General features: G+C 43.3%; 1 protein-coding gene across 1 annotated transcript; it reads right to left on the bottom strand.

Moving 5' to 3' along the window:
- Nucleotides 1-9,224: 9,224 nt before the first annotated feature.
- LOC106590498 (SH2 domain-containing protein 1B2) lies at nucleotides 9,225-10,787 on the bottom strand. Its single transcript, XM_045710565.1, has 4 exons — nucleotides 10,648-10,787; nucleotides 9,954-10,017; nucleotides 9,450-9,618; nucleotides 9,225-9,265 (listed from the first exon to the last, which is right to left on the bottom strand). Exons 1-4 carry the CDS (start codon nucleotides 10,785-10,787, stop codon nucleotides 9,225-9,227), a joined length of 414 nt encoding a protein of 137 aa, XP_045566521.1.
- Nucleotides 10,788-13,695: the final 2,908 nt, after the last annotated feature.

Here is a 13,695-nt window from a genome sequence, read left to right as displayed (position 1 = left end):
CGGCCCTTGCAGAGCAAGGGAAACAACTACTTCCAGGTCTCAGAGCGAGTGACATCACTGACTGAAACGCTATTAGCCCGCACCCCGCTAACTAGCTAGCCATTTCACACCGGTTACACTCACCCCCCTTTGACCTCCTCCTTTTCCGCAGCAACCAGTGATCTAGGTCACGGCACCAATGTAACAGTATTGCTTCCATCCCTCTCCTCGCCATTACCTGGGCTTGAACCAGGGAACCTCTGCACACATCAACAACTGCTTCCCACGAAGCATCGTTACCTATCACTCCACAAAAGCCGCAGCCCTTGCAGAGCAAAGGAAACAATTACTTCCAGGTCTCAGAGCGAGTGACGTCACCGATTGAAATGCTATTAGCACGCACCCCACTAGCTAGCCATTTCACACAGGTTAGATGTGTGCGGTAGTGTGTGGTCGATCACCCCCAACTAACCCTACAGCTATATACCACTTTTTCATAAAATAAAAATCACCACCCAGTCCACTACTTTGACCTGAACTGATCCTACACCAGGCCAATGGCCTGGGAGGATGGACTCTATCGTTCAACACATCGTGTAACTCTTTATCCCTATAACCTTCTACACTCAAGTACTTCTCTGCAGCTGCCACCACATCTATTTTCTGTGATTTACGTTTAATTTCTGGAGTACAGTTAATAATCATGGCAATGAATGGTAAGAAGCCAACCTTACTGAAGCACAAATACGTATCACTCTGTATTGGCCTAGGTCTACTACTCACCCTTGACCCATCATCCTATACTCTCTTCACTGCCTCAGCATATGTGACCTTCTGTTCTACTCTGACCCTGGCAGCTTCAACCTGTCTCTCTCGCATCGGGCATTTATGATCCCCAGCAACATGGGCCCCCCCCCCTACAATTGACACACACAGTTTGTTCCACCGATACTACACATTCCTTTGTCCTGTGACCTCCTGCACACTTCTCACATCTTGGAATCTCCATCCTACACACTGCTGCAACATGACCATAAGCTTGGCATCTGAAACACCTTAGTGGGTTCGGCACAAAAGCTCTCATGGGATAACTGACATATTCCAACATGACTGTATCTGGTAAACACTCTGCTTCAAAACTCAAAAGGACAGACAGTGTATTCTCAGTTTCACCACGCTCGCCACCATGTCTGCGTCGCACCAAACGGCGCGCCTCACAGACACAGGGAATCTTGCATTTCAGTTGCTCCACCTCAACACTTAAAGGAAAACTCCACCCAAAAACTATATTTTGGTATTGGTTTCATTAGTCCAGCCGTTAGGCCCAAAATATTTTGCTTGTCAGCAATCAAGTTTTCAAGACATGTAACTTTCAAAATATACAAATCATCACCGTATGATGAATTTTGCATCATATGATGCCGCGTTAAGTATCATAAGATGCTGTTAAGCACCATATGATGCAAAAATGCATCATACAGGGATGATTTCTGTATTTTGAAAGTTACATACAGTGAGGGAAAAAAGTATTTGATCCCCTGCTGATTTTGTACATTTGCCCACTGACAAAGAAATGATCAGTCTATAATTTTAATGGTAGGTTTATTTGAACAGTGAGAGACAGAACAACAACAAAGAAATCCAGAAAAACGCATGTCAAAAACTGTATAAATGGATTTGCATTTTAATGAGGGAAATAAGTATTTGACCCCCTCTCAATCAGAAAGATTTCTGGCTCCCAGGTGTCTTTTATACAGGTAACGAGCTGAGATTAGGAGCACACTCTTAAAGGGAGTGCTCCTAATCTCAGTTTGTTACCTATATAAAAGACACCTGTCCACAGAAGCAATCAATCAATCAGATTCCAAACTCTCCACCATGGCCAAGACCAAAGAGCGTGAATGGCATCACACTCCAGTACAGTAGGTGACGGTGCATGCACTTGTCAGTTGGTTGCGATCCGCCAATAACTACACTATCTAACAACAAACATGGAGAACTTTGATGAAAGACTATCAGAAGAAGTGCACAAATAAAAACCATATTTATGATACCCGGGGGCGCAACTTTCACTGAGGACGGGGGGGGACATGTCCCCCCTCACATTCTGAAATTGCATTTTTGATACAAGGTTGGGTTTGCTTTAGGACCCAGCGGACACCTCCGAGCGGTCGGGTAGGCTGTTTGGAGTGTTTATAGGACTGAACAAAAACATTTTTGAAATGACTGAAATGAGGTTTGGCAACTCGAACCTTCAGCTCCCTCCACAGATTTTATATGGGATTAAGGTCTGGAGACTGGCTAGGCCACTCCAGGACCTTAATGTGCTTCTTCTTGAGCCACTCCTTTGTTGCCTTGGCCGTGTGTTTTGGGTCATTGTCATGCTGGAATACCCATCCACGACCCATTTTCAATGCCCTGGCTGAGGGAAGGAGGTTCTCACCCAAGATTTGACGGTACATGGCCCCGTCCATCGTCCCTTTGATGTGGTGAAGTTGTCCTGTCCCCTTAGCAGAAAAACACCCCCAAAGCATAATGTTTCCACCTCCATGTTTAACGGTGGGAATGGTGTTCTTGGGGTCATCGCCAAACACGGCGAGTTGAGTTGATGCCAAAGAGCTCCATTTTGGTCTCATCTGACCACAACACTTTCATCCAGTTGTCCTCTGAATCATTCAGATGTTCATTGGCAAACTTCAGACGGGCATGTATATGTGCTTTCTTGAGCAGGGGGACCTTGCGGGCGCTGCAGGATTTCAGTCCTTCACGGCATAGTGTGTTACCAATTGTTTTCTTGGTGACTATGGTCCCAGCTGCCTTGAGATCATTGACAAGATCCTCCCGTGTAGTTCTGGGCTGATTCCTCACCGTTCTCATGATCATTGCAACTCCACGAGGTGAGATCTTGCATGGAGCCCCAGGATGAGGGAGATTGACAGTTCTTTTGTGTTTCTTCCATTTGTGAATAATCGCACCAACTGTTGTCACCTCACCAAGCTGCTTGGCGATGGTCTTGTAGCCCATTCCAGCCTTGTGTAGGTCTACAATCTTGTACCTGACATCCTTTGGTCTTGGCCATGGTTTTTATTTGTGAACTTGGTTTTTATTTTTTATGTTTTTTTTTAATGTTTTTTGTTTGTGAACTTCTTCTGATAGTCTTTCATCAAAGTTCTCCATGTTTGTTGTCAGATAGTGTAGTTATTGGCGGATCGCAACCAACTGACAAGTGCATGCACCGTCACCTACTCTACTGGAGTGTGATGCCATTCACGACCAGTCTATACTCTTACTCTTAACTAACCCAGAATTTCAAACAAAATAAAACAATTCCCTACAAACCCATCACCTCCACCTAAAATACCACCCAATCCCCATTCCCATCCAACCTCTCTGACCCTGTCAAACAACCTCTCCCTTTCAATACATGTTCCACTGTTTCCTCTACCATACAGCATTACACATTCCAGTACCATGTTTTCGTATCAATTTCAAAGAGGAAATCAATCCTGTATGCCCTAATCTCATACTACACAACATAACGTCCTCCCTTCTGTTCCCATCACATACTACTATAACAATGTCTGCCCTTACTACTTTCATCCCATTGTCTCTGCCAGCAACCTAACCCCTTTTTCCTAACCCATGTTTTAATTTCCCCTCTACCTAACTGTACCTGGAGTTCTTCTCCCTAAATTCCCTTTCCCCTTCTTGTCTCACTCACTCAATTGCGTCTGACCGCTCTATCTACACACCTGTCCTGAGTCTGCACACAAGCTCCTACACAAGGGTCTACAGAAATACATACCTATAAAAACATATCTAACTGATGGAATACACAAGCTACATTCCTTGCCAAATGACAACAGTTTTAGCACAACTTCCAAATGGACTGGTTGATTGAAGTAGGGTTATATGTGTTCCAACAATGAGCTGCAGTTTTGGAATAATTGTGTCAAGTCTATTTTCCACTTGTGCTACTTTGCAAATGGCTAGTGCCATTTAGAATAGGTTAGCCTTTAACTCCCCTAAATATAGGCAGGTTCCACACTGAAAATATGCAAATTATAAAGACAAAGAGCGTACTTTTATCAGAATCATTAAGCCTAGGCCTATTCACCAAAAATATGTTGTGGCTGTAATTCATCACCATGCAGTGTTCAATGTGTAATTGTCCATTTAGAAAATTCCAAAGAACAAGCAAAATAAACTCAATCGAATATCTGTGTATTGAAAAGAAGGCAGATTTTGGTTTGTAACTGTTACGGCAGTCGTATAGAGGAGACCAAGGCGCAGCGTGTAGAGTGCTCATTGTTATATATTTTAATGAAAACGAACACTAGACAAAATAAAAAAATGACCGCCAACAGTTCCGTCAGGTTAGCAAACTAAACAAAAAGCAACTACCCACGAAAACTAAGGGAAAAACAGGCTGCCTAAGTGGCTTCCAATCAGAGACAACTAATGACAGCTGCCTCTGATTGGAAATCATACCCGGCCAAAACATAGAACACAAAACATAGAATGCCCACCCACCTATCACACCCTGACCTAACTAAACAGAGAAAACACAGCTGTCCTAGGTCAGAGCATGACAGTAACCCTGAAAACTCGCCATAATGAGCCGTTTCAAACAATCACTCTTTGAGAATAACTGTTCCATACGCGAGATGCACATCACTTTTAACTTTTTATGTATTTTGACTATAAAATAGGTGTGTCTTGACTGTGATGAGGGCTTGGAAAATAAGAGCATATAAATTAACCAAACAAGGCTATGCCTATGCACAGCCACATGCTTCTACAAGCAAGCGCCACTGCTGAGGTTACTGCCTTTTTCAAGATCATGTTCCACGATATAATATAACCAGTTGATATTACGGTTTCAATAAATCAATCCTAAATGGCTCTTGTTTTTTTTATTGACTGAATTAACACTGAGTATATACTGTTCAAAGGCACTTAAATCTTTTGTCTTGCCCATTCACACATACACAATCCATGTCTCACTTGTCTTAAAAATCCTTCTTTAACCTGTACCCCCCTCTTCATCTACACTGATTGAAGTGGATTTAACAAGTGATAACAATGAGGGTTCATATCTTTCATCTGGATTCACCCGGTGAGTCTATGTCATGGAAAGAGCAGGTGTCCTTAATGTTTTGTATACTCAGTGTATATGGAGCAATTTAGCAATAATGTTTTGTTATCTGTAATGGTTATGATAAATTAAGTATTGTTGCACACTGTTGGAATATAGGACTAGATCAAGTGACCAATAATCCAATGTTATTGGTCACATACGCCAAATACAACAAATGTAGACTTTACAGTGAAATGCTTATTTAGGAACCCATTCCCAACAATGCAGAGTTCAAAAGTAAGACAAATATTTGCTAAATAATAAATAAATGCACACATTTTTTGGGGGCCTTGTGGTCTAAACATATATATAATTTTTCATTAGAGTACTCAAAATGTTTCATCTCAATTACTTTGCACCCCTACTTTCAGACAAAGTCAGGCACCCAAGTGTGTGTGTGTCGCCATGTCGGAATACCTGTACTTGTGTTCGAGCTAAATAGTAGGCTGATTGGCTTTGTGAAAATATAAATGTGAAATGTTTATAATTAAGTAGGCCTATGCTTTAAATGCTAGGATGTCATACTCATTTCTACTTTTCATCTTGTAGAATTCACTGCAAACTATTGAAGGGAAGTTGGGCAGAATTGTAGAGTCAGTAAACCACAAGCAGCCTTTCGCCTTCTGTTTCTATTCTCAGTACAGCTGTATGTTCAGCCTGATAAGCACCAGGCATTCAAAAACCATTTACAGGAAAACATCTTTAAATGTCATGAACAGTCAAAATCATGTTATTGTAATGTCCGTTGTTGGAATGAGACCAAGGCGCAGCGTGGGTTGGGTTCATCATATTTTAATATAAACAGTGAACCAACAAAAACCAAGACAGACCAGAACAGTTTCGCAGGCTTCTCACAGCAATGCAAAAACAACTTCCCACACAGACAGGTGGAAAAAGGGCTACCTAAGTATGGCTCCCAATCAGCGACAACGATGTACAGCTGTCCCTGATTGAGAGCCATACCAGGCCAAAACACAGAAATACAAAACATAGATAGGGAACATAGAATGCCCACCCCAACTCACGCCCTGACCAAACCAAACTAGAGACATAAAAAGGAACTCTAAGGTCAGGGCGTGACAGTTATCATGAAATTCGATGACATTTGAAGGAAAACAGATCAAAGTAGGAAAAATTACTTTTGCTTCTACATTGATAAAGTTTGATTATAAAGTTACTGGTCCCCTCCCCATGTCAAACACTTGGATTCATTATTAAGTGGACAAGGTGACATCACCTTAACTCTCATTTTAATACGTACCGCCTTGTAACCGACATCAGAGAAGGTGTTTTACTGTAGGGTGTCAACAAATATAACAAAAAGTTTACACTATGCAACTATGGCAAAGATACTTATATGTTTCCCCTTTAATCTGTGTCTAGTGTTAGCTAGTTACTGGCTAGCTAGGTCTTTAGTCAGCATTGAACCAAAGGGGGGAAGGATCATTCAAAACTCAACACATCTGTCAGTGCAGCTGTGAACCGCATCACAAGAGAAATGCAAATGGAGGATGTATAAATACAACTTTACATCGGATTGGCAATTATTACACATACTCATAGTCCTTTGATTCAGGTAAGGCTGGCTGAAAGTGAAACACACTATCTACGGCAGGGACCTTGCAGAGAGGTGTGAAAACCATAGTGTGTCAAAAACAAATAGCGATGGGTGTGAGTGAGCTTGTGTGTGTAACCCAGACTGAGTATCCCAGTCAAACGTGTGCATGCATGTGCTGTCACTCTGGGCATAGACGTCAATCTATTCCACATTGGTTCATTGAAATGACATGGAAACAACGTTGACTTAACCAGTGTGTGCCCAGTGGGGTTTGTGTGTACACAGCAAATTATGGAGAGTCATTACAGCAGAGTTACTATTATTTGATTCGAAAAGGGTAGCTTTAACTATTTTTGAAATTAAGTAACTGATTGTGACCACTAGAGTCAAAGGTAAAACAAAGAGTTAATTCGAATAGATAAGTATTTCTAGAGTAAATGTGATCCCGCCCACAAATTAGTAGTTTAAATTTAGATTTTGCCGCCATTTATATTTTCTTCCTCGTATTCGACTCAGGTTGACACTGACAGAAGTAGTCTTTGCATTCAGGTAAGTAATATGGTTTTGAAATTCATATTTGGCCTAAGTCAACCATTTAGACTGACGTATCCTTCTTATCATTTATCATTAGCTAGTTCCAAGCAAAATATTCATTATTACCTAGCAATCGATTGCTACAGCCTGTTTTTTTTTAACCAAGCCAGGCTTGGCGCCATTCTCAAAGCGTAGTTACCATTAGCTAGCTAGCTAATCATTTTAGCTCAGTTTGACAGAATGGACATACAAGGTAGGTACTTGAAGCGGCTAAATTCCTATTTTTTTTCACCACAGTTGAATAAACCAATAAGCATTTGGCAATTCGACACCAAATGTTTTGTAATGTTACTAACAAATAGCTAACGTTAGCTACAAGGGTAACAAGGGTCCTGTGTGGCTCAGTTGGTAGAGCATGGTGTTTGCAACGCCAGGGTTGTGGGTTCGATTCCCACGGGGGACCAGTACGGGAACAAAAAATGTATGAAATGAAATGTATGCATTCACTACTGTAAGTCGCTCTGGATAAGAGCGTCTGCTAAATGACTAAAATGTAAAATGTAAACTTAGCTAGCTACAGCAGTTAGCTAATGCTAGCTAGCTAATAGCTAACATTAGCTAGCATGGCCATTTATAGTAGCTAGCTAACATTAACGTTTGCAAACTAGAATCACAGATAGAACAATGAGGGTTAGTTATACAAATATTTGCTAGAATACTCCAACCAAATTCAGGGTATAGTCTAGTTAAGGTCAGTCATTCATTCTATACACCACCTTGGCCCATGTGAGTTGCTTCTTTGGCTAGATAAATGGCTGCTTAGCTAGATGGCTGGCTAGTTAGTAACGTTAGCTAGATGGCTACCAAAGCCACACGTCTAAGCTAGCTAAATAGAAAACCTAAACCTGCGTCCTGTCTGAGAATTCAGTCATGGATGTGTGCCTGCGTAGCTATGATGTCGTTAACGGTGTCAGCTGTCGTTACTTTTATTAGGCGTGTGTGCCTTGTACTAGCTATGGAATCTAGAATGCAGCGAAGCCAAGGAGAGAGCAGGGAATACACAGCACTTTTCAAGTTGTATCTCTGCTCTTATTTACATGCTCCTCCTCGGTCACTTGTAACTGTAGATGACATCAATCAGGCTTTGTGTATGTGAAGGTGACCGAGGAGTATTAAACGTTACACAGTCCCTGCAACTGTTAAACTTTTCTTACAGATTCTAACATGCACCAGTAACGAATTTGCTTCAGGTGGACAAAAGGTTTGTTTCTTTTTTGTCTGTCTTTATCTAGGCCCACTATTACAATGCAGAAGATGGGAGTGGCTACTTGGAGTGGAGACTGAAGCACCTGCAAAAGGAGTCTGCAGAGGGAAGAATAAAGTCCCCTCGTAGATCACTAACAGGTGGGTCAGCTGGTTGGCAAACATAACTGTCTTTTATTTGTATGTGTATGGTTCATTCGGTTGAAGGGATTTTATGTATTCAGAATGCCATAGTGACAAAAACATAATCATGTGATGAATGAGCCGTAAATTATATGGGCTGTTTCTATAGAGCGTGTGTGTGCATCTGTAGAGAAAAATAAACATTGTTATGTCAGGCGTGAATGCCATTACTCCTTACTACCCCAAACCATTATGAATAAAACAACTCTACCAGCACTGGGTAATGTGACAGACCCAGCCTTCAGAGAGGGGGAAAACCTCACTGTTGGTGGTGGGTCAGTTTAGATCATGGAGAGAGGGGGAAGGATTCACACACTGAGTCACAGACACAGGCCTAGTACCCAATTCCCCTCTCTGACGTGTCATTGATGTACATTTCCACTTCAACAAACAGACAAACACTATTCTCTCTGACAACCTCAGTACCCCTGACACACAGAACGGAAAACAACCCATTGCATCATGACCACTAAGCACAGCCTGATCTGATGGCACCACACCCAGACTCTCACAGGCTAATAGATGATGTCACAGGCCAGGGGTCAGGGTTCAGAGTGTGCTGCTGAATCAGGAGGGCAGGATCTCAATGTAATCTGAAGCATCCACATCTAGACGTGAGAGAGAGTGAGAGGACACAAGTGAGAAGGTTATAAAGGATAGTGAACTGTCTGGACGGTATGTCTGAGCAGCTCTGATGAAGGTCTCGGAACACTGAGAGATGGAACGAAACAAACAAATGGACAGACAAACTGTGTGTGTGTCGAGGTGTGTGTGTCGAGGTGTGTTACCTACTCTCATAATCACCCACCTCTTCGATGATATTGGGGTCAGGGAGTTGAAGCAGAGTCTTTCTCTTGACTAAGTGGCACAGGTGCTGGACCAATCCCTGCCCTCGACGCTTATAATGGTGGACCAGCTCCTCTATTGTCTTGAAGAACTTCTCCTCTACACCAGGTGTTGTCTACACACACACACAAACACAGACCATCAGAAACACACACACAGACCATCAGAAACACACACACACAAACACAGACCATCAGAAACACACACACAGAAAATCAGAAACACACACACACACACACAGACCATCAGAAACACACACACAGACCATCAGAAACACACACACACACACACACAAACACAGACCATCAGAAACACACACACAGACCATCAGAAACAAATCAATTGTATTTGTCACATGCACTGAATACAACAGGTGTAAACCTTCTCGTGAAACGCTTACTTACAAGCCCTTAACCAACAGTAAGTAACAAATAGACACACAGGGTGTACCTGCAGGGTGTAGTTTCCAGTGTTGTTCTGGAGAATCCTGTAGGTATACACCACCTTCTGTCTGCTGCAGAAACACAACACACAGAAGAAGAGGACAGAGAGGAAACGGAATAACTTCTAATTCACTTTTATTTCCTGAGAGGGAACTTCATGTGTGGTGATGGGGTGAAACACATAAGCATAGCCATGGGAAGTCGGGGTGTTGAGGGTGCTTGATAAATCACAAAATAATAATTAATATATATATATATATTTATACATTTCGTTTTTCCCCCACCAAATTAGTGCACTAGCCCTGTATTATTCCTGTATGAGTCATCAGCAGAGCAGGGAGAATTCTCCCCCACCACCCCCACTTCTTGACTTGGGCAGGAGCTCACTGGAGCTGGGTACCAGCACCTCAAATGTTCTACTGCTTGAGCTCTTGTTCCTCTTATAGAATATTAGCTCAACAGTATTGTTGAGCTCCTGCACCTAAAGATAAACAGTACCGCCATCCAACATGAGTACTGGAATCTATTTCAGTCCAAGTCAAGCACTGGTTCTGACTAGTGTTCCCTAAAGCACCAAACCACCCCACAATATTAAAAGCTAGGATGAATTCTATAAAGCATTTATAAAATCCTTGGAGGATGGATTGGTGTACATTCAACTTCCTACATTTCCAAAAAAAAGAACAGAGTGTGGTACTCACTAGACACACAGACACATGGCTGCTTGAATGGTTTCACTGTCTCTGATGAGGTAGGCTCCGTTCTTCCCGTTCTTCCCAAGCCGATCCTCACACTCCAATTTACTGATTGCCCCGTGGTACACCGCTAGAGCCGACGCCATGGTAACTACCCCACCGTGGGGGGGGAGGTCAACAGGAGGTCAACACCCTGCTTCTTCACTCCTCTCTTCTTGTTGTAGGATGCGTCTTCTCGTCCTTTCTTCTCTTTCTCTCCTCTCCGCCTGTCCTCTCCTCTCCCTCTGTTCTCTCTCTCTCTCCTCTTTCCCACCTGTCCTTTCCTCTCCCTGTGTTCTCTCTCTCCTCACCTCAGAGAGAGGCTAGCATTGGTAAAGTTACCCTCTGATAGATGATCCCTGTGATCAATCAACCAATCCCTCCATTATCTGCATTGAGAGCAGAGACCGACACATAGACAGAGAGCCCACTGCAGCAGTGAGGTGAGCAGACATACAGGCAGAATGTAATTATCTTCAAAGGTTGAATATCTCAAAGACACCTCTCTGGCCACAAGAGTACAGGAAATGTGTGTGTGTGTGTGTGATAGACAGAGGGGGAGAGGGAGAGCGAGAGATTGGTGGGTCCTAAACGGATTAGCTATTGAGAGAAAGACAGTGACAAACTTCAACTCTTCATGTAAAGTGCCATCAGAAAGTATTCACACCCCTTGACTTCTTCCACACGTTGTTGTGTTACAGCCTGAGTTTAAAATGGATTCAATGTAGATGTTTTGTCACATGCCTACACACAATACCAATTCATGTCAAAGGGGAATTATGTTTTTCAAAATGTTTACAAATTAATAATAAATGAAAAGCAGAAATGTCTTGAGTTAAAGCGTGTGTGTGCATCTGTAGAGAAAAATAAACATTGTTATGTCAGGTGTGAATGCCATTACTCCTTACTACCCCAAACCATTATGAATAAAACACTATTCTCTCTGACAACCTCAGTACCCCTGGCACACAGAACAGATAACAACCCATTGCATCATGATCACTAAGCACATCCTGATCTGATGGCACCACACCCAGACTCTGACAGGCTTATAAATGATGTCACAGGCCAGGGGTCAGGGTTCAGAGTGTGCTGCTGAATCATGTCACTACAGTCCCTGGTTTGAATCCAGGCTGTATCGCATCCGGCCGTGATTGGGAGTCCCATAGGGCAGCACACAATTGTCCCAGCGTCGTCCAGGTTTCGCCTGGGTAGGCCGTCATTGTAAATGAAAATTTGTTCTTAACTGACTTGCCTAGTTAAATCCAATTTTAAAAAAAAAGTAAAACATGCAGGTTGAAGTTTCCAGGTCTGGGGTGAGGAGAGAGAGAACACAGGGAGAGGAGAGGACAGGCGGAGAGAAAGAGAAGAAAGGATGAGAAGAAGCATCCTACAACAAGAAGAGACGAGTGAGGAAGCAGGGGAGAGTAGCAAAATAAGAGGTGAGGTCTAACTAAGAAGAGTGGGAGGACCAGGCCTCTGAGTGGACTAATACAAGAAGAGAGGTAAGGAGGCAGGGTGTTGCCCCCCTGTTGCCCCCCTCCGCCAACATGGATGCCAAAACGGCTCTCTGTCCTTGTACTCTTGGATTTAAGTGCTGCACTGTTGCATTCGACACTGTTGACCATGATGTCCTTCTGGAAAGACTGGAGAGGTGGGATGGCCTCTCCAGTCCAGTTCTAAATTGGTTTAGAACCTATTAAACTAAGTTAGTCGTGAGTTTGTCACCCTTGGTGAACATCTCAGAGAAAATACATATCACGTGACGTTCCACAAGGTCCACACATAACAAAATATGGAAAAGGGGAAGGGGTCTGAATACTTTCCGAATGCACTGTACATTATACATGTATAAGTATGCGTGCCCTACCGCATGGCACATTAGGAGGTAACCAGGAAATGGGCACACACCCCTCCTAGGGTTGGACAGCTTATGATTAGTTACTTTTGATGCCTTTGAAGCTCCTGCCCTGTACTCTGCCTGTCAATGACATGTATTTAAATCCATACTCTACATTTAGTCAGTGACTACTGTCAGTGCTGGGTATAGGCAGGGCTGGTTAGTGTGACCACATCTCTGATGCTATTAATATCCTTGCAGATGTAGCGCTCCAGAGGGAGAGGCTCCCATCAGAACACAGCTGCCCCACAGAGAGCACTCCTGCCTTGGCTGGCCTGGCCAGCTAAGCCCCCTGGTCCTCACGTGTTTGGGAGAGTAGGGTCTGATGGTATTGAGTACATAGTGGCAGAGAATAGGATGGAGAAGACCGAGTGTAGAGGGGGAAGCAGAGGAGAGAGGGATGGAGGAAATAGAGAGTAAAGGAGATGCAAGAGAGAGAAAGACTGGGGCGCTTTTATACAATTAGTCTAATTCTAATATTTGTTTAACTAATTGACCAAACAGATCAGCTCTGAAAAAGATTGGATATGAAAAGATCTGATGTGATTGGTCAAAAGAGGTGTGTAGGTCAGTGAGGTGTGTAGGTCAGTGAGGTGTGTAGGTCAGTGAGGTGTGTTGATCAGTGAGGTGTGTAGGTCAGTGAGGTGTGTTGATCAGTGAGGTGTGTAAGACAGTGGTGTGTAGGTCAGTGGTGTGTTGGTCAGTGAGGTGTGTAAGACAGTGGTGTGTAGGTCAGTGAGGTGTGTAGGTCAGTGGTGTGTTGGTCAGTGAAGTGTGTAGGTCAGTGAGGTGTAGGTCATTGAGGTGTGTAGGTCAGTGGTGTGTTGGTCAGTGAAGTGTGTAGGTCAGTGAGGTGTAGGTCATTGAGGTGTGTAGGTCAGTGGTGTGTTGGTCAGTGAAGTGTGTAGGTCAGTGAGGTGTAGGTCAGTGAGGTGTGTAGGTCTGTGGTGTGTTCAGCGTAGGTCAGTCAGGTGTGTAGGTCAGTGAGGTGTGTAGGTCTGTGGTGTGTTCAGCGTAGGTCAGTCAGGTGTGTAGGTCAGTGAGGTGTGTAGGTCTGTGGTGTGTTCAGTGTTGGCAGTGTGTGTTTCACTAGGTAACCCAGAGACCAACCCACC

Source organism: Salmo salar, chromosome ssa29 (assembly GCF_905237065.1).
Source record: "Salmo salar chromosome ssa29, Ssal_v3.1, whole genome shotgun sequence".
In the NCBI taxonomy this organism is placed as follows: domain Eukaryota; kingdom Metazoa; phylum Chordata; class Actinopteri; order Salmoniformes; family Salmonidae; genus Salmo; species Salmo salar.
Note: the sequence above shows the minus strand (reverse complement) of the source record. Positions and strands in the feature narration are given on the sequence as shown.